General features: G+C 50.5%; 2 protein-coding genes across 14 annotated transcripts in view; one reads left to right on the top strand and one right to left on the bottom strand.

Moving 5' to 3' along the window:
* The first annotated feature begins 633 nt into the window (after positions 1–633).
* On the top strand, positions 634–9,300 carry TCP11 (t-complex 11). Its single transcript, XM_075115964.1, is given in 11 exon segments — positions 634–848; positions 1,472–1,657; positions 2,346–2,442; positions 2,444–2,470; positions 3,178–3,392; positions 3,773–3,909; positions 4,597–4,687; positions 4,689–4,800; positions 5,115–5,290; positions 5,749–5,912; positions 7,504–9,300. Coding segments are annotated over 11 exon segments (1,650 nt in total). The 3' UTR covers positions 7,734–9,300.
* ANKS1A (ankyrin repeat and sterile alpha motif domain containing 1A) overlaps positions 9,060–21,336 on the bottom strand; it is a 111,315-nt gene continuing 99,038 nt past the window's right edge. For 6 of the 13 annotated variants that reach the window (XM_075115580.1, XM_075115576.1, XM_075115582.1 and 3 more), the window contains 8 exons: positions 19,341–19,505; positions 18,865–18,990; positions 18,564–18,635; positions 18,036–18,122; positions 17,522–17,659; positions 16,615–16,785; positions 16,047–16,145; positions 9,060–15,343 (listed from right to left, as the gene is read on the bottom strand). In XM_075115580.1, the coding sequence (XP_074971681.1) occupies positions 15,224–15,343; positions 16,047–16,145; positions 16,615–16,785; positions 17,522–17,659; positions 18,036–18,122; positions 18,564–18,635; positions 18,865–18,990; positions 19,341–19,505 (978 nt within the window). In that variant the 3' untranslated portion in view covers positions 9,060–15,223. The remainder of the gene's footprint in view (positions 15,344–16,046; positions 16,146–16,614; positions 16,786–17,521; positions 17,660–18,035; positions 18,123–18,563; positions 18,636–18,864; positions 18,991–19,340; positions 19,506–21,336) is intronic. The other 7 variants (XM_075115586.1, XM_075115584.1, XM_075115581.1 and 4 more) reach the window with 4 other exon arrangements.

Raw genomic sequence — 21,336 nt, forward strand, 5'->3', positions numbered from 1 at the left:
GTGTGTGGAGCCGGGGGGATGGCGAGACCCTGAGACCCCCCATCCCCTGCCCCATGGCCCCTCTAACCATATAACAGTTAACGTGTTTGGTTAATGTGTAACAGTGCCCTGTAATGTCCCAGCTCCAGCCCCTGACTGTGCAGGTGTCAGCTGGTGGGCGTTACTGGATACTTAGGAAATAAATTGGGAAATAAATTGGGAAGGGAAATAAATGATGGGAGGGAGAAGAAAGGCAAATTGTTTGTCGGCACACAAGGAGCCTCAGCCCAGACTGGGAGTTTTGTCCCACAGATTTAATCCCAGTCCCTGCAAAGTCAAAGGAAGGTTATAGCAAACGGGTAGGTGGCCACAGTCAGCCACTGCTTTCTGGGCCCACCAGGGTAAAAAATGGACAAAAGCAGATGAATAAAGTGAGGAGGAGGGACAGCGCAGCTGTTCTAAGCCCAGCAGCACTCTGCCAGAGCCTGTCTGGCACCAGAGTCGCCATTTCGTGCCGTCCGGCAGGCCCGAGGCCGCTGCCCCGGCGGCTGGCGGGCACTAAGCTACAGCCCCTCACAGCCTCCACAGCCCCCCGCTCGCAGCCCGCCCCTCTCTTCACACCCGCCGTCGCGTCTCTCCCCCCCTCCGCCTCCAATGGGACGGCCCGTCCGCGCCGCCTCGGCCCGGGGCCTGGCGCGTTCCATTCGTAAGGTGGGGGGGGGAACAGGACCCCGTTGCGGGGCGGCCTATCAACGCCAGCACGGAGGGGTGCTCAGCCCTCCGGGCTCCGTCAGCGGAGCCGCGCCCGGGAGGCGGCGGCTCTACGAGACGCCCCGTGGAACGATCGGCGTCTGGTTGGAGCTAGCGAGGTGCGGCCGCCCTGAGGGTGGGTGCGGGATGCCCCCGGAGACAATGGCAGCGGGTTCGGTGTTCCCCCCTCCCCGCGCCGTGGTTCGGCCCTGTTTAAAGGTGTGGCGGGCCGGGGCCGGCGCGTGCCGCGGGGCTAACGGCGGCTTTGGGAGGGGAGGGAATGGGCGCCGCCCCGGGCGCCGCCGCAGCAGCGCCAAGCCCCGGCCCCGGCCCCGCGGCGAGGAGCTGCCGGCCCCCGGCCCGCCGCCCGGTACGGGGACGGGGGATCGGACCGGAGCCGCCGGGGCCACCGTAAGGTGGGGGCCTCGGGGCTTCTCCCCCAGCCCTTGCCGGCAATCTTTAAATGGGGTTAAATATTAACGTTCGAATGTCTAATTCGGTGTTCACACTGAATGACGCGGCGGTGCCTCCCCGCCGCTCCCGACCGTCACTAGGTGTCAGCCGCACTCCGCGGGACCGGCCCGCGGGGCTTCGGCCTCCCCGGGGCGGGTGTTGGTGAGGAGGAAGGTCCCCTCGCACCCGCGGAACGTGAGGTACGCTGTCCACGCACGAATCTCACTTTATCACTTAAAAAGCTGTCCAGCCTTTTTTTTTTTTTTTAAAAAACCTGCTTCTCTCGAAGACTACAGCTAGCATTCCTTCTCTCATTTGCTTTATTCTGCTTCTCTCCAGCCAGCCCTCTGCAAGCTCTCCCCATGAATGAGCTACAGGAAATAACCGATGGCATTTCCAAACTGACCATTGTGCACAAAATTGTACTCAAGAGTGACTTCGAGCTGCAAGATGGCTAGCTTCGCCCCAAAAAGGGGTGTATATATGTTCAGGCTTGGCTCCTTTCTGTCGTGTTACAGAAAACATGTGAGAATGCGGGAAGGAGGTGGGTTTGGATCTGACTGTAGAAGTAGCAAGAAAATAGGATAGCTCCTAAAATAAAAAAAATGTTGGAGCTTGTTTTATTTATTCATTGCCTCATGATTTACTAATAAGTTCTTAAATCTGATGAGCATCAGACATGACTCACTAACATTGAAAGATTTAGCGGCTTCAGCTGTGTAAGCTGTGACTTTGACATGAACAAAGCAGGCTTTTCAGTGAAGATCTCCTCCGAGGTGCCTACGCTTCATTTCAAGATCTGTTTAAGCAACTGACGTTCTCTCATTGCAAAAAACAAACACTAGCTAGAAAAACATTCTGTTGATCCCTTCTGAGGGCTTGGAGAGTTTCCTTGAAAAATGCTATGCTTTTTTTACCCCTCAGTTAAGATGGGTTGAAAGTGCTGCTTTTTATGAACAGGGTTGAAAGGAAGGTGTTCCACTTTAGAAGAACAGGAAATTCAGGTTGAGAGAGGTTTCCATGAGCTAGGGAAAGGTGGGGAGAAGAAAATGTCTAAAGACCTGAACTGCAATGAAAACCAAGAGGAATGGTCCCATTGAACTGAGAGATGGTGGTTGTCTGATGTTAATAGAAACCCTCTCCACTCCTCTCTTCTTTCTTAGCCTGGAAGACAGAGCAAAGCAGATGTTGCACAAAGCCTTCTGGGACAGACTGGAGGAACAGCTCTCTGCTCGTCCCCCAGACTACACTCGAGCAATCTACTACACTGCTGCAGGAGATAAAAGAGGTGAGTTGTTCCTGAACCGGAGAAGATGGTTATGTTCAGAATTAATCTTCTCTGAATCATCACCTCAACCCTTACATCCAATATTCCCATGTGAACATCCGTAAGAGGGAGGAGAAAACAGGCTACCTTTATAGGGAGACACAAATTACATAACTGCACCTTCCAAAACCTGTCTGAGAAGGAAATTCATTCTCTGGTCCCAGGTCTTTAAAACACATACTCTCCCAAAAGGATGGCAAGCCTTTGTTTGAGCTGTTGGCTACAGTAACAGCTGGAGGCCATTCCCAGTATAGTGTCTGCCAAACAAAAACTGCAATTCTTTATACAAAAGACACCACTTTAGGTATATGAGGAGCTGTATCTACTACTTAAGTGTACAGTGAAGTGAGTAATAACACGGCTTAGCACTAAAAGACACATGTTCTTAGCAGGGCATGAAGTTGCGTATAGTTTGCTTTCCAGTCTAAGCTCCAGACAGGTAACTCCCTTCTTTCCTGCATGACAGTAAACAAGGTTTTGCAAGATGTGAAACAGTAGCCAGACATCCTGAAGTGAGTCACTGGAGCCGAGGGATTGTGTGCCCCAGAATTTGTGTACCGAGTAGTTAGCTTAGTCTCAATACAAGGCCAGCCTCGATTCCTATTGAGCAACCTCAGAAAAACTGTTGAGTTCCTGGAACAAGGAATGACTGCTGCTTCTTCGGCCAGGACCTGCTGTTGTGCTGCTGGCACAACCAACTGCGAAGCCAGATTGAAGAGGCCTTGGACATGGAGCTGATTAGACAGGAGGCTGAGCACGGGGCTTTGGGTATCCATGGTCTCGCCACGTACGCCCTTGGCACGATGGCAAGGCTGTGCGTGCCCATTCGAGATGAGGAAGTACAAGGGTTGCAAAGCCTCACAGACCCTGCTCAGCTTCTCAGGTGGGTGATGCTGGCTCGGCCTTGGTCTGCACAGACTGGCAAAACCTTCAAACATGAAACACTGAGTTAAGAGGAAGTTGCCTTGGAATTATGGCCAAAGACCCTTTCATGCATTCTGGGCTTTGACTTCCTTATTTTTTCCAGTGTAGACATACTCCTGTGGCCCAGCTGCAATTTAGACAGTAGAAGAGTCTTTAGTGAAGTAAATCTGCTTTATCTAGTAATTTTTAGGGACCACTCCAATTAGACTAAACAACCTTCTGTGAGAAAATGGAAGCAAGTCAGAGGATCTGAATTCCCTTTTCTCAGCATCCTAAAGTGGCCCCAATTACAGCATTTACTGCAGTATTAAACCTTCAACTCACTGTGTCTCATCCCAGCGAGATTTTCTGGGTGTTGGGCCTGATGAAAATGGATATGCTGAATTTTACCATCCAGAACCTCCATACCCACTTGCAGGACCACACTGTCCACTACAAATGGAAGAAATTCCAGGAACTCCGGGATAAGCTGCCTAGTAAGTCAGAGGGGAAGGGAGAGGAGAACTGCTACTTCCATGGGAGCTATTAGAGCACTAAAAGGAAACTTAGTATTCCAAAGGTGATGCTTTCATCACTTGCTCAGTAACAGATGAGAGAAATGCCTCTAAAAGCTGGAGGGCCCCTGAGTCCCTTCCTCAAGGCTCTTCAATTAACATGCCTTGCAGAAAAGAAGTTACTTAGTGTGCTTTGGTTTCTGCACACATAAGACAGAGCTAATCGCTTTCTCAGGAGGAACTGTAAATTCTCACGAGTTTAAAATGTTTTAAGATCCTCAGAGGAATGAGCAAAATGTTGTTAGAAGGCATATTTGAAGAGGAAAGCCTGCATTTGATGCAGACATCTCTTTTGCTAGGCTGTAGATTTCTCTCCGGCTCCCTCTCTCCTTCATTAGACTCCATCACAGGTGCTGCTGGAAGGCTGAAATCCTCTGTGCAACAGTGTTGTCCCGATACTGGTCTCAGTAGCCTAACCCTCTGCCCTGGCAACTGGATAATAATACTGTCAGTGATGGGGTAAGCCGTTCCCCACCATTCCAGCAGCCACCACGATGCCTTCACTTTCCAAATGTGCATCCCCTTCAGCTTGCAGCACAGTGTACCCGCTTCTTACTTAGCCTGACCAGTCTGTTCTTGCAAACATCTGCTTTTGTTAACCCATCGCAGACAGCCTGGGTCACACAAGTGAATGGCTGTGCAAAGCAGCAGTGTTGGCGTCCTCCTTGCAGCTGCCACCCCACCAGGCAGTCGGTGATTCGCTCGCCGGGGGCTGTCAGCGGTAGCGCGACTGTGCCAAGTCTCACGTCCGTGCAAAATCGAGGATACGTGAATCTCCTTTGCTGGGAGCCTGTGGAGAAGGAATACCCTGAGGTAGGAAAGTGATTGGGCACTTTTACAGTGTTTTTATAAAGATGTACAAAATGACCAAGTGTATTGGTTCTGCATCTTCCATAGAAAGAGCTGGCCAGACTCTCTGTCCCCTCTGCACCGTGAGTCACTGCACATGTTTTTTCCCCTGTGAAACAAATCGGGTTTTTCACAAAACTAAACCTCCCTGCTGCCAGGCAGCTGCCTTCCACTCAGCTTCATGGGGATGTTACAGCCCTGCTCCATGGCTTCAGATCTGCCGAGTTATCCCAGCTGCTGTTTCTACACCCACAGGCTGATTTGGTTTCTGTTCACAGACACTGTTTATGGATCAGGCCTGACTGCAGGAAGTATGAGTGCAAGTGAATCAGCTTACCATCACAGCTGCAATGACCAGTGGCATGTGTGGAGGCATCTTATGTGACTCACCTGGGTTTGTAGCTAGGCTGAAACAGGTAACACAGGTCCTCTTGGAAGGGCTGTCTTGTACTAGGCGGGTTACTCTGAGTTTTCTTTTCCAGAAGAAGAAGAGTGAGTATGCAGGCATTGGTTGGTTGTGGGATGAAGAGCAGGAATCTTCCCCTGGAATTGGAAGAGATATCCAAAAAGCAGCCAGGTCTACTGCAAGGAGTGGTGGAAGCCAGCCAGCATTTTTAGCTGGGAGCTAATTCTCTAGAGCAATAGTCTCTTCCAGATTAGAGATGAAAATTAGTAGTGCTGATCACTATTTCATGAGTCAGCTGCAGGGGAGTCTCTGCTTGCCAAAGTGCTGGGAAGGGAAGCTTAGTTCGCAGAGCTCTGGTATGTTGGTTGTCCTGTGCTAGTTGGCCGTGACGGCACGGCACAGCACAGGCATGTGGAGAGGCTTCCCTCTTTGTTCTGTGCCTGCAAGACCCCTTCCCCAAGCAATGTGAGTCATGGCCCTAGTGCATGTACCTTTGTGTGATTTAGGTATGAAGATGCTTTAGAAGATGTCAGCGAACAAGTGCTCCAGGAAGTCAGCAGGACTCTCTCACAGCTGGGTTACGCTGCTTTTACCACTGACAAATGTGCTTCCCTGAAAGGCCAGACAAAAAGCACTGCAGACAAGGGCAATGCAGTCTGGCATGTCATCGGTGAGGCTCCCGGCTTAGGTCTAACTCCACCTTGAAGCCACTTTGCACTCGTAGGCCATAGCTTAGGTTTAGGCTAATGACCCTGGAGCATGGAGACAGCTCTAGCATCGGATCGGTACTAGCAAAACAGACTCCCTGCATTGAGCAGAACTTCTGCTTGAGGGTGGGAGTGTCTGGCTGCCCCACACAGGGAAGCTAGGTTTAGAAACTACCTTGATTTTCCTGTTCCACCCTGAAATGCTCCCAAACAGTAATTGCTTTGAAAAATCTCTTAAATCCTCCCATCCTTGCTAAAAGCTAAACAGGCCCAAGCACACAGTCTGTCCCTAGGTAGTGTTGCAATCTTCAGTCTAGGATGTAGAGTGAGAGCTTAATCACTGGCTGTAGTAAAGCACCAGGCTAAGATCTTTAAATAATATTTATCCCTAGAGAGTGCACTGCTTGGTATTCAGCTAACCAGCTGCCCTGTGATGCTGCTCCATCAAAATATTTATTCAAACGGTTTGGATAAGAGCTGGTTATTTTGACCTTTTATTAGTACTTTGAACACTAACTCCGCATCAGATTGCGGTGCCACAGGCAGCTAGTATGCTACGGGAAAGATTATTTCCACATGGAAGACTAGCTTTTATCAGCTATGAAAATAAGGTGAGGCTCTTCCTGCCCACTGTTTCATCTAGTTAAGTATCTCCTTCCCAGCCTGTGTAGACTCCACCACACTGTTTATTTGGGTTTATTCTTTCCATGTCAGAGCAGGCTATTTTGTTTTGATGTCATTCAGAAGGCTGAATTAATAGCCTAAACCAAACCTTGATAAACCTACAGGCTGGGCAGTGCGTGCTGGCAGTGACTCACCGGTGGTACGGCGTTAGAAGCTGCAGAACTAGACAGCCTTCCCCACGCCATGTCTGAAAAGTCAGCCCCGTCTCTCGCCTGCAGTCTTGGCCATTATCAGCGTTTTCCACACACTCACTTCAAGTGCAAGAACATCTGAAGCAGCTGGGTAGTTAAATCTCAGCTCTGTGTTCCTCAGAGAGGCTTCTTGAATGCTTTCAATTTCAAAATGCTGCTGTGGCAGGCAAGATAAATCCCGGGCTCTGAAGTTCTGTATTCCATTACACTTCTAAGATGCTTGACACTTCAATGCCGTACCAAAAAAAACCTCTCAGAGTGGGTGAAAAATCTTTACTGTTGACCTGCTCCACTTTAATGTTAGGGTTGATGGATTTGACCGTTCTTAACTCCTCCAGCCCAGTACCTCAGCGACAGCCATTGTCAGAAGCAGCTACGCAGCACACAGTGAAAACAAGTATTCCTGATACTCAAGTACTCTCCTTGTGTCACACACTTTCGCCTTGGTTCCTGTGCTGGATGCTGTTTGATCTGCTTAGTAGTTGGAAGAATAATACATTAATCCATTCTGTCCCTGAGTTGATCAAGCGTGTGACTCACCCCCAGCATCTTGCCATGATGCTGCTGTCCTCAGAGCTGCTCTTGACTGCGTGGAGAAGCCTTTGTCTCAAAACTAGCTGTCTGAGCAAAGGTCACCTGTCCATTTATTTCTTTGTTGTCATACTTACGCTCCTTACAGAGCAGCAGCTTCATTCCTTCCTCAGCCTTTTAATTTCCCCTGATGGACAGAATTCTCTGAAAGATTTCCCAGAGGGTCTTCAGGAAGACCTGCTGGAAGTCGGGTGCAGGTTTGGAAGGATGATCCGCCACAACAGGCAGGTGTTTGGACCTTGCTACTCAGGGATTCTCAAGCAGGTGCTTCTCCCAAATGCAGAACCAGACTCAGCTGCAGGGATGGATTCTTTCTGATCATCTTCACCATGTGCTGGGCAGGGATGGAACATGGTCTCAACAGTTTCTCAAATCATGCCTCAGCTTGTAAAAAAAAAAAAACAACAAAAAAAAAAAACAAAAACGATCGGAGAAATCCACCCGGGCCCAGCATTGCTACTGGGAAGTGACATGGCAGTATCTGAATAAACCTCTCAATGACAAAAGGTAGTGGCTTTTTTTCCTAAAAAAACTGCCTCAATTTGGTGGGGAAGGCAATGGGCTGTGGAGCTCATAAAACTGCGGTGCAACTTAGGCTTTTTTTTAATTCAAGGTGTTAATTCTGCCATGGGCCTGTAACCTACTTTGCTGACACATTAGTCACAGCTTAGGGATGCTGTTTGCATTTGATAAAGCCACATGGTATTTAAAATCATTAAAACTGCTCAATATATTTCAATGTTAGCTTGAAAATCTGACTGACTGAATTATTATAAATGGAGCATACGGTATAAATTTAGCAATCCCTGGTGTATTTAGTATTTCACATTAGCCGGATTTTACTTGACATGAAAATCTGAACTTTAACCTGTATTTAAATGTCTGCATTTCTTGCTCTAATTTTACATAATGAAAACATCCTGCTTCTCGGGAAGTAAAAATCGTTGCTGGGTAAATACTACATATAAAGGCTGCCTGAACTGTTACAGTTGTTACATGAAACACTTGCTGCCGTGCTACAGAAAAGCGATTTTAGTGTTTATCGCGAGTAAATTAGGGGCCTGACAGTCCCCAGTGGAACAATGCTTGCAGGTGTGCATTAGTGGGGTAAAAATGAGCTTTTCTCACGTCACAGGGAGAACATACACAAAGTGGTCAGAGACAGCTGTGCTAGAGGTGGGTCTATCTTTAACAGAACATGTGGATGCATTTTTATGCATAAATTAGTTTGTCTCAAAATAGTAATATTCAAGATCTGGGGGATCACTTTGACTAACTGCAAAAAGAGCAGCTTCAACCAGAGTGACCTCTGGGCAGCCGGCACTCCCCACCCCGTGCGCCCCACACCTCGCGACAGCACGGACCCCAGTTCTGCTCCCAGCTCGTCGGTGTCCCACAGCCGCAGCACATCATCCCTGCACCATGCTCGGACAGTTCTGTGTTCCTCGGATTTACAAAGCCAAGAAGTGCAGGTACCGTTCTCGCCTGAGCGAATTAACCACCTTGCAGCCGCCTGCCCTCACCCCTCTGCTCTTCCCTCCCCCGGTCAGGCCTGCGAGCTGAGGACGAGAGCAGCATTGCTTTAACACAGATGACCAGGAGACTTCAGTGTAACATGGAGCTCACAGTGACGACAGGTGAACATGTGTCTAAGTTGGTTTATTAATTCAGTCTGTTCTAAGTTGTACAATTATGAAAACAACAAAACGACTGCTGGAAGCCCAGGAATATTTACAATCTCGCCTTGTTGTAGTGAGGTCAGTCTATGTTGTTGCACAGATTGGTTATGTTTGGTACCACAAGATGTTTAAAATTCCGACAAATTCAAACAGATTAACAATTGTATATACAGGAAAAAAAAAAAGGAAATTCAAGTATCAAAATACAGACAGATTAAATAACATTTGTATTACAAATCAGTCCCACTGCCGTACATCACAATTAGCAAAAATGTCTACATTGCAAACTGAACTTGACTGTTCTCTGCCCTGTTAGGGAATCTCAGGTTATTCTTCCATGGAAAAGAAAAAACATTTGAGCTAGATCGACTTTGCAAAAGCAGCACAGTTACTTCCTTTTGAAGAAATAATAATAAAAAAAGCAGTAAGTAATGCCAATATGAGACCTAAAAAGGAGACCTTTTGCAACAAGACAGCGTTGCAAACACCATGCTTGCTCTAAAATAAAAACCTGGTTGCATGGAAATGATGCAAGCAGAAGAAAGCCAGGGGAAATTCTGCTGCTGCTGCTAGAAACGTCTGAAGTGGGGTGGAAAGAGCATTAAAGCAATTGACTCCACTTCAGCTGCGCACGGGACTGGACGTGTTTGGAGGGACTATTTGGCATCTGGTCTGTGTCTCAGCAGCCTTGTGAATGTACTAGCTTTTCACTAGAGGTACATCCTGGAAGGTGCTGCATCTTTTCCCTGGGAGGGGGACAGGCACGTACCCCGCAAAAGTTGCATAATTTCTTCTAAAAAGAACAATCCCAAAGCGAGTTCAGAGTCAGCTGAACAGCTAAGATTAGCTTTTTTTTTTGTAGATACAAAATTAAAAAGGATAAAGCAGCTTCAAATTGGGAAAAAAAAAATTCCCTGTATAAAAAAAGATAACAACTCTGCATCTTGGTTTACCCATCTGGAGTTCTCAGCCCAGACTCATGCCACGCACAAACCAACAACTTTAAAATACAATCTGTCCTTAAAAAGGGGAACAAGGCCCAGGGCAGCGCCACCTTTTCCCAGGCAGGTAACAGAGCAGATGCATTTTGATTCGAAGTCATATTCAGCACCAGAAATTTAGGGCACTTTCCTCCAGATACCACGAAACCCTGTAGGGAGGAAGAGCCAGAACACTGTGCGATGGCTGGGTTAGCAGGTTACCGGCAGTTGGCGATGGCATGGTCCAGGATCAGTCTCGGGCATGCAAGTACCTTGAGAAAAGCCATCGAAATAAAAGGGGAGATGCGCTGCCAAAACAATTGCTTTGTCTATGAAGTGAGAAAGAGAGTATCTGGCTACAGAACTGTTGGATCACTAAAGACAACCAGAGGATTACATGCAGGACTGGAAAGGACCACCAGGGTCACCAAGCCCAGTCCCCCAGCGATTGGAGTCTTCATCACCACGTCACCTCCAAGCCAACCTTCAAAAAGCTCATGCATCAAAAAAGAAAGGTGTCCCTCCTCCCAAGCAGAGGTTCAATTTGCAATCTCTCCAAAAAGACTTGTTGCCAACACACCAAATATTTACACTTACACCAGTATGAATTGCAACATATGCATAACAAGGAATGTTAGGTTTCCTAAAGTTATCAACTTAAAAAAAAAAAAAAAACAACCTCCACTTCCTCCTCCTAATCATTTACAGGTCTATGCCCTCGGGATTACGGTTCACTTCTCCCAGCCTTACTGGCGAGAGAGACTAAATCAAATCCTGACATACAGCAGCAACTGGAGTTAAACAGAAATTATTTGGGCATATCATTCTTGTAAAGCAGCAGGGTACCACATCCCCAACCTTTACAATGCCTGTCGAGGTTAGAACAAAATGTGCTGCGCTACAATTTTTTATCTGAAGACTTCAAATCACAACCATTTTAACATCTCTCCCTTGAGGGGAACAGTACTGTGAAAACACATAAGGCCCAGCCAAAACTACTGTTAAATACTCTGGTAATTTGAAAGACAAGTAAGCACACAGCACCTTCGAGATGGTGGCATCTGGGGATACTGGACTTAGACAGGGGCCAAGCCATCCGCAGGTTGATATGATTTATCCTCGGGTAGGGACTGTTTCAGTGTAATGCCCAAAATTTAACTCCTTATTTATCTTCTGAAATTGTTGCACGAATTAAATAATGAGCTAGTATCAAAAAAGTGCTAAATCACAATTGAATATACTTTAAAAAAACCAAACCAAAACAAAAACAATCCAAAAAAACAAACCCAACCCTTCAGGGCATAACTGCATTTAAAAACAAGACAGGTGCACAAGAGACTGGAGAAGGGAGTCGTCTCCAGATATTCAGTGTGTAAATGGGAATTGTGTCCTTGCCATAGAAATGTCAAGTATTGCAACGCAACAGTTCTCTGTAGGGGAAGCAAGCTTTGTACCATCGGTAATACTTGGCCACAACCACTCTGGGGTGAAAGATTCTTTGCAGACTCTTCCTTATTTCCATTTGCTATAAAAGTGTGGAGTAGCTTTGAAAACAAAGGATGCAGACTTATCCTGCAAGGCTTCTCACACTGGAGGAAGTTATTTCCAAGAATTTGCTGTTCTCTACTCTTCACCCAGAATTGAAGCAAATTTAAGTACCGTTAGAGATGTGCACACCACTCCCACTGCTAACACTTTCTATTGTACTCCTTGCCGGACTGCGTGGATTCTCAGTAAATAAGGATATATTTTTTTTCCTCACCAAAAAACTGCAGTGCTACATTTAAACCATGAACTGGAGTTGTTCTGTTATCATTTTATGTGTTAAAAAAAGAAACGGGTCGAAAGACATTTGTCTCAAACTAGAAAAGGTGACATCGCTCTCAGAAGTCTCAACTTTCCTTTCCTAGAAATGGAGAGAGCTGCTTTCCTCAGCTGGTGGCTGGGATCCCTTTCCCCCCTCTGCTTTGGAAGCCCTCACTGAGCAGCCATGCACCCACTCCGAGGCAGACACCAGTGCCAGGTGGAGATGATCTTCATGTCAGCAGGCCACTGCTTCTTAGGTCTCTGCCCCGCTACTACATTTCCATGGTAGGAGACAGCTGCCCGGAGATCAGCTTTTCAGAGGCAAACAGAAAGGAAGATAATGGAATGAATGATTTCCGAGTCATATAAAAAACAAGCGCTGGGAAAGACGAAGGCGTATGGCCAGGAGATGAGACACAGCCGTGAGGGTTATGGACACACAGCGGAAGCTCTGGAGTTCTGCCTGTGATCCCCGCTGGGTTTGGATGGTCACCCTTAGAAAGGCACATGCTCTAGTGACCCAGTTTTAGGAGGTGCTGAGGAACCTGCCCTTCCCAGCTGAAGGCAGGGGGAGACACGAGAGGTCAGACTCTCTAAACTCAGGTGTACGTGTGGGCGACTGCATGGTCGATGCTTATGCATAGAAACTGCACTACCATCACTACCATTAATTCACTTTCTCTTTGAAGGATACAGAAACCCTCAGGGCACCCTTACAGCTCAGAGAGATGCCGGTCCAACCCAAACCCAACCTTTGGATCACCTCAGACACACCAATATTCTCTGGCTGGCAGGAGGGCACTGCAGCACCTCAGGCAACTGCGGGGTGACCTCAGCTTTGGGGTCTTTAGGCAGAGGAGTGCTGGCTCTACGTTAAGCAGCTCCATGGCATATGAAATATATATACTAGACTGAGCTTTCTTTCTTAGTCCTCTCACTTGGGCTCTTACTAGCCTGGCCCTTGTTTTGAAGTCAGTTTGCCGCTCAGTGCCATAAAGCCACAAAGGACTTGGGAGATCAAATCCATTCCTGAGAAAGAGCTGAATAAAGATTTTGAAACATCATGTTTCACCTAAGTCTGGGGAAACAGCAGCTGTCAGGCAACAGCCCTGGCAAAACTTGGACTTGTTCTAGCCGCTAAATACCAGGTGTATAAATAACCCTGGGCTGCTGTTCTGACTGCTCACCACTGATGCCAACTGGTGATCGCAAAGGGAGATTTGGGGTAAATTCTAAAAGCTGTTTTGGAAATGAAGCTTTACTGGAGATGTGAGTGCATCCCCCTCCTTGCTTACATCTAAGATGTCCACCCAGACATCGCATGCAGAGGTGAGCACATAGCTGCTGTCCACCTCCCTTCACAGCTCTCCGACACAGACCCACTGTCACCGCCGGCTCTCCAGAACTGGGCTACGAGGGGATTTTGCCAAGACACAAAACCTCCACTCAGTTCAGATGCTCACACCAAGGTGCACATTGGCGAGCTTTGTGCAGCCCAATTACACAGGGCTGCAGCCCTTCTCCCACTGCCCCATCTGCTCAGCCCCCTTCCCGGGAAAGGTGCAACAGCTGCTGTCTGTGAGGAGCTGGTCGGGGTCCAAGAGGCAGCTTTGCTACAAGGCTGTCTGTGCAAGTTAAGCACTTTATCTGTCAGGAGAGCATCGGGGCTTTGCTGCCACAGTGTGGAAGTCGCAGCACCTTTCACTAAAGGGTCTTAAAACCACTCTGCAAACAGAGCAAGCCTTACACCCGAGAGGGAGGCAAGTCTGTCCCCATCCCATACACGGGGAAACTTAGGTAAAGAGAGGCGATGTTGCTTGGACACACAGCAAGTCAGGGAGAAGCAGCACCAGGGCAGGAGTCCTGCCTCCCAGTGCTGGTATTCGTCAGATCCTCCTCCTCCTCAGTTTCATCTCAGTGAGACTGAAAAGCTCAATTGCAAATGCAAGCGAAGGAATGAGGGGTAGGAACACGGACGCTCGCCGGGGCTTTCACAGGGTCGTGAACACTGTATGGCATTCCCAGACCTGCCCCAGCTCTGCTCCGCCCTGTGCCAAGCGCCCTGTGGTCTCATGCAAATGACTCCCAGTCACATTCTGATATTAAAAGCTGTTTCTACTGAGATACACAGAAATGGGACATTTTCCCAGAATAAAAACATGTGCGCTTGAGAAACAGCCAGAAAAGGCAGAGGTGCCCACTGACGCAGGGCCATCTCTAAGTGAAATCCTCGCTCTCAAGGATGAAGGGCGACAGATGTTTCAAGATCCCTATAGCCCTCAACACGCAATGGTTCATAGACTGAACACAAGCTTTAGTATCAGCAGCAGACTGATTTCAATCACATTTCTCCCTTCAGCAAAAAAAAAAAGTACAACCGCAGCAAGCTTGCTGAACACAGCAGAGCTCCGTCTGCTTTATCAGACCTCAAACAGTACCCAGCCCCTCTCAAACACCTTTCCTTCCCAGCACGGGGCTAACAACATGTGCCTTTAAAAGTTTAACCTCTTTACAGTCTGCCAAGTGAGAACTATGCCTGTAGCTCATGAGGAGTTTGGTGAGTGTAAACAGAAGGACTACAGGGGTGGGGAGGGGGGAACCCTACAAGGGACTGAAATGCATGCAACCAGAACAGCACCTTGTCTCTGAGAGGGACAAAGCTCACAGTGGGAACGATCACACCTGGCCCAGACCAGCGCTCCCGTCAGGGCAGTTTTTCTGCTCCAGGCTTCGAGGGGAGAGACTGTGGGCAAGGGTCCCCGTGAGGAAATCTAGTGAACGTGTGTTATTTGCAGACAGCATCACAGTGGTTAGTGTCGATTCGAGTGGCAGGTAAGAAGAGGGGTGAGTTCGCTGGAACAGTATGCAGCCGTGGCTCAGTCAGGAAGAAGAGGATCTAGGAGGAGGGAATGCGTGCACCGCAGAGACAAGAGGTCTCCATCAGTCCAAGGATAAGAGGGTGAAATAGAAAAAAAAGGCCTGGGGAGTGTCACGTTGCCCCAGGGATTCACAGTGCCAGAGCGAGGGGCAAGACGTGAAAACGGCAGGCGGCTTCCTGGATCCACATCTCCGATTCCCCCAGCCTGCATCCCTCTGCACCTCCCACCTCACAGATATCTAACAGCGTGTTACCCTTGTTTCCGAGTAAGGAGAATTCACAGTGTTCAGTAGTGATCAGGTACAAAAGCCATGTAAGTCTACAGTCTCCTAAGTGCTGCTGCCTTTGACGTAGTGCCTACGCGGGGCTCAGTGCGAGCAGCTGGAGGAAGAGGGAGTTTAGAACAGCAGACAGATCAGATCGCAAAGGCACGGTTAGACTAGGTGGACACGGGGTGTGTTTGCTTTAGAAGATAGTGGTCTCATACTTAGTGCTGAGGGTCCGCTTGGAGTCCTGTTTGGGGTCCACAACCCAGGAGACACTGGCATGAGACTGGGAGTCTTGGTCCACTTCAGGGGGCTCCAGCTAGAAAATAAGGAAAGAAAGGGCACGTTAGGTCACCCTTGTTTCTGGGACAGAACGAGCGGGGATTCAAAGCACAGAGAGGCTGCTGCTCTGCCTAATGCCCATCCCAAAAACGTGCATGTGTGTGGGGAAGCAGCTCTTGCTGGGGAGGCATTCAAGTCTTCCACAGCTAAAACGTGTCCAGCCACGTCAGGCTCAACCCAGCAGCCTGAGATGACCCGAGTTAGGCCTGCGAGCCCCTATTACCATTAGCAATGGCTTCGCTTCATCTCACAAACAAGTGTGAAAAGTTCAGCGCTATAAAGATGGTACTATAGAAAAAAAAAAAGCAAAGGGAAAGAGAGGGAGACAGCTCCTGGCAGGTGAACTCCCATGTGATTTACTCTCCCAACCAAGCAAAGCTCTTTCATCTTGTCCTCCTAAATCAGGATCCTACAGGAAGGTTAACAACACCAGAAAGCACAACGCAGTTAGCTGAGAGCTGCCACTCTACATCAGCGGGGACGGATATGAGCCGTTTGTCCCTGGCGTTCCTCTGAGCCCATGGTACAGCCCTGGAACGAGCAGGGAGGGAAGACAGCAGCGAGGCAGGACACCCAACCACAGCAGGAGACGTGGGAAGCGGGGAGGCAGGCGGGCCGGCGGCAGCGGGGGCAGCCCGGGTCGGTTCGTAATGGAAGATGGCAGGAAGAAGGGTAAAGACCTTAGCTCCGGGACTAACAGACTGCAGCGGCAGGTAGGAGGGGCGGTGTGTTGTACAGGTGTGACAGTAACAACAGCGAGTGTCGGGAGGGAGCGGCACCTGAGCGGGGGGAGCAAGCAGAACACAGACAAAAGGAGACATTAAAGGAAGGCAATGGCTTATGCAGCAGTCCCTGCTCCTCAGCAGCTCCAGTCTCAGCTGGTTTTGGCTACAGGGGCACTCTGGTGGTGCAGACTGCAGGCTACCTGCTCACTGTACTGCGGCTCTGCAGGGTTCGCATATGGAAGCTGTGCTGGTCCCAGCAGGACACCTAACCCCCATCCCACCCCGGCTACTTCCACCTCTGCTGGCCCTGATCCTACCCGGGGAAGCCCTAACGCCACAGCAGGGCTGTCAGCAGAGCCACGGACACTGCAGTATCAGCGGTGCCTGAAGCTATGGGCACCCTGTCCGGATCTGGGCTCCCCCCACCACGAAGGGGAAGGTTTAAGCATGTGGTGCCCAAAAGAAATCCAAGCTCAGATCGTGCAGATCGCACCCAGCAGCCTGCTGGCCCACACATACGTACTGCGGATTTCCTCGTGCCGGCTCGTGGTTTAGGCACCGGTTTGGAAGATTTTGTTTCGATCATTTCTCCTGCTGCAGCACCCAGAGGCTTCGCTCTCTGGGCTTGGAGGGCCAGCTGGTAGGCGACCTCAAACGCCTGCCCCAATGTGAGGATGATCTCATACGTCAGGTTCTTCGGAGAGATCACAGAAAACACAAAGCTGTCAGGTGCATACGAGCTACCTTGCCCTGCACAGAGTCTGGGCGGCTCAGTGGCTTGCTCTGGAGATGCAGACCTCGGCAGAGCCCATCGCCTTTCTGTTAGCAGGTCGCATCCTGCCGTATCCCTGGCAAAGCCGCTCTGCACGCGTGGGGCAGTGCTGAGCTCCTGCCCCGCAGGGGAGCCAGCACCAAGCTGCCTCCGCACTCGCACAGCCCGGGCGGGGGGGACCACCTGCGAGCCTGCTACAGCCCCGTAAGCATCGCAGTTTAGCAGCGTTTTGCATTGTAAAGAGAAAAAGCCCAAATGCCTTGTACAGCCGATTCTGCCCAAGAATAAAAGCAAGTTATGCTTCCACACTCTCAGTGAATTAAAAGGCTGTTAAATCAGCCTATTACGCTCAATATAATTGAGAGCGTATTAGGGTTTTGTTCACGGCATGTTCCCCAGGAGGGAAAATCTCCTGCCCTGCTTTATTCAGCACTGGAGACTGCGGTAATGAAGCCAGACAAATATTCTCTTTGTCAATAGAGCTCCAGAGTAAAGGCATTTTGAGCCAGGACTCTGAAAGGAATATTTTAGGGTAGAAACAAGTCAAAGAGCCCTAGAATGGACCAGATCCTGGTCTATGACTTGTCAGTAAAGCTGAGTGAAGAAACAATCAAAGGACTGCAGCCCGCTGGGAGAATAGATGCGATAACCCACTCACCACATCCACAGTGCTGAAGACGTGGCAGTAGTGGTGGCTGGTCTGCAGGTCCTTGGTGATGTAGGCAAATGTGCAGAGATCCTCGGGGTCCTGAGCAGCGCAGGAGATATTCCGAATCTCGTGCTCAGCAATGACATTCTGCCAGGGTCAACCACAAGCACCTGTCACCTTCTGGGCATGGCAAGTACACCCGGCAAACGATGGCCATGGCAAGTATGTACTCGGGGCAGGGAGGAAAAGAGGTCCTGGCAGGGAGGGGGGACTCCCAGCCAAACCAGTTCTCGCTCCCTCCTGTGGTAGGAATAAATGGCAACACGGTCCACAAGCAGCCAGTCTGCTGAGCCTTCAGCATTCCGGTAACAGTTACCACCTCGGTGCTCTCCCACAGCCCCAGCAGCTCCTCAGGACCAGCCGTGGCTTCTGGAGCCACCAGATATGACCTGCAGCACCCCAGGCAGGTGGGACTGCAGGTCTCATCCCTCCAGACACCGATGTTGAGGCACCCGAAGCTCACCTTGTTAGAGGCATCGATGAACTTCACCCCTTTGTAGGTGATGGACAGTATTATGGTCGGGATCTTCTTCATATGCTCTGTGGATTTCTTCAGAAACAAGAAGATTCAAGTGACCAGTTGTGAATAAATGCTCCCTTCTTCACCACCCCACCAGGCCATGCCAGAGAACCCCAGGGCACTGCCCCACAGAGGCAGGCTTCGAGGGTCTTGGACCAAGAGGAGGAAAGCCTGCTCATGGTGGAAGCAGAGGCGAAGGGACAGGGACCTGAAGTGAACCCAGCACCCCCTTTCCCCAACAAAAACACCTGTTCGCCCACCGCACAAACCTTCCAACTATGGGGAGAAGTGCTGGGGAGGGACAGCTCCCCAGCGAGAGCAGCGCAGCCTGTGAGGTGGTCTGGGTCCCTGCTCTGCACAGGGGCAGCCTGCAGGGTTTGGGGAACCACTGAGATCCCCCCATTCCCCTCTCCACATCACTCATCACTGGGTATGAGTGAATCCCCGCCCCCCTCCCCGCAGCCTCCGTACCCTCATCTTGGCACACGCATCCTGCGTAGACTCTGTCCCTCGCAGGTCTTTGATCAACATGGAGCCCAAGTACTGTTTGGAAGAGGGGGAGATGTTAACGTGCTCCCAGACATCCTAAAGGCTTCAGGCAGGAAACCCTGCCGACCCCAAGGCAATGCCATGGCCCCATCACGGCCAGCAGCTGCGGCTGGGGAGGGATAGGTCACCCAGGGAAGGGAAGGAAGCGTGACAACTCCACACGCAACAACTTGACCCCGGAACCTCATCATCATCACCACCCCCACAGCCAAAAGCCACTTACGTTGGCCTCGTACCCGCAGGACTCGAAGATGAGCTTCTCTGGCTGGTGCTGCCAGTTTTGGACTGGGGCATATGGGGCAGCCAGGCTGGGGGGGCGCAGGGTCAGCTTTGACTCCCGACGGTCCTCCTGGAAGGGAAGAAGCCACAACAGGTCCAGCCTGGGCTGTATCACAGATCCCAGGAGGGCTCTTTGGGTTGATGCAATTGAGGTTCGCAATGGCCAAATCCCATGGGATTGGGAAGAGGTGCTATGCTGCAGGAGAAGGTGCCAGTGCTGATGGAAGTGCGAGTCACCCATTTTCAAGGTGAGACTGAGGCATAAAAGAGCTGCTGGCTCTAACGCTTGAGGGAAGCTGTGCCTGACCAGCTCTCTGGCTCTCCACGCATCACCCTAACTCCTTGCTGCCTCCAGACAAGGGGGAGTCTGCCCTGAACTGAGCAGAGGGGCCCCCAGGACACAGAAAAGCACCCACTGACCTGTGCTTTGTAGCGCTCAGCTCTCGAGTAGGGAGCAACCTCAGTGCCGCGGTCGTGTTGCCTCTTCCCGGTGTCCCCGGAGGGCAGCAGGAGATCAGCAGATCTGCCCGTGCAGGAGTCGTTCTGGCTCAAGGGCGATGATGTCTGGGACATCAAGTCCTGGCACTGTAAGAGGCAGACGCCAATAACCGTCCTGGTCAGCCTGTGCCATGGCCGTGCCCACCCTCGCTCCCCTCTGCAGTGTCCGACACAAAGGGTGCAACGAACAGAGTTAATGGGGTCAGCTGCTGCTCTGCAGGCTCCTGCCTCAAATAAACCACACCGTTTATTTTCCACGTGACACCTCTGATTTGCTGCAGGATGGCTTCGGGCAGGTATGCAGCCCTTTCGGCTGAGCACACCTCCACCTCCCGTGAGCTCATCCCAGGAGGGCAGGAGACACACTGAGCTGTGGGCAGGGTGTTTACAGACGAACAGGCTCCGCTAAGGCACTAAGCAAAGCATTCGAAAATGCTGACGATCAGCCTCCCCAGGAGAAAAGCCCTGGGAGCCCAGCGAGAGATCAGCCCAGATGCCTGACAGCCTGGCTCTTACTGCAGGCAAGATTCGCTGCCTGTACGTGCCAACCGGCCCGGCAGACAATGCGGGAAGCTCACAGCTGCAACGCGCATTAGCCCTATTCAACGGACTTGCTTAATTTGCCATTGACGTCCTTCCGCTCCCCACGCTGGAGCCAGGCGTTGGATCGCACCAGCTGTAGCACCAGGAAATGCTGCAAATGGCCCATTCTCTTACACAGCCTCCCTGTCCAGCATATCAATCAGTTGATGCTGCACCAAAGGACTCCTCTCCCCCCGCCCAACAACCCTGCCTTCAGTCTCATTGGTCTCAAGAGGACGTTTCAGAGAAGTGCAGATCCTCAGCTGGCTGCTGCCTGTCCAGGCTTTTGTCGTCTGAAAAGGGGGCGGCTGAGCAGTGGGATGAAGGTGCAGGGTTCATACGTGGCACCCTCCTGGCTCCTGAGCACATGCTCCCGGCGCAGTACCACCTCTTTTTTTTTTTTACACCTGAACCCCAGTTCCTAAAAAATCCAGTGTGAGCAAGCAGGGCACAGCAGCTCAACTCACTTCAGCTAAGACTGTTTTGGTTGAAAAGCCTTGGGAATCCAAGGCAAGAGGGAAGAGCTTTGCAGCAGGACAAGGACCAGATGTTTGGGATGGGGAAAATCCAATTGCTCACAGTTCCTGCTCCAGGAAGCTAATTTGCAAACACTGGGAGGAAGCAGCACGACATGCTAGCCCTCCGTGGCACACCGCCCTGCTCCTGAGCTCGCAGGTTAGCTGCAAGCTCAGCTCGTTTTGCCAAACTCAGCTCTCCAATGTTGGTTTTCAGAAAGAACGCTGAACGCAATGGCTCCCCTCCCAGCCAACCCTGATAATGAAGGGCCTGACATCCCGCAGCAAGAAAATCAAAATCCACAAATCACGTTGAGCGCTATTTGGCAGCAAGAGCTCTGGAGAAGCCCAGCCGGCCCAGGGAGACAGATCTCAGACTCCCAACCGGCACAATCAACACACCAGGTCCCAGCTGCATCCCATCGCACCAGCTGAGCCATGTCACACGCCTGCCTGCGGGAAGGCCGCCTCACATCTGGCCAGGAAACAAGGGGAAGAAAGTCAGCTCAGTGTTCCCCTTCGGTGCAGGGCACAGAGGCAGGAGTAGCACCCTGCTACCCGTTCAGCGCAGGCACCCACCTCGCATGGAGGCACCTGATCTGAAGGAGCCGCCTGACGTTTCCCATGGGGCAGGCATCCAGAACTGGACCTGCAAGGGCTGAATATTACCTTCCTCCACTTGTTTCCATAGCAGAGCATGCCTGTGTAAGTATTTGCTGCTTGGGTTGCTGGAGCTGATAAGGTGAAAAGCTGAATGGATAGAGTCGGTCACGTTAAGATCTCTCCCAGCGCTGATGTGTTCGCACGCTTCAGCTTTGTTT

This window comes from Phalacrocorax aristotelis, chromosome 21 (assembly GCF_949628215.1).
Source record: "Phalacrocorax aristotelis chromosome 21, bGulAri2.1, whole genome shotgun sequence".
Taxonomy (NCBI): Eukaryota; Metazoa; Chordata; class Aves; order Suliformes; family Phalacrocoracidae; genus Phalacrocorax; species Phalacrocorax aristotelis.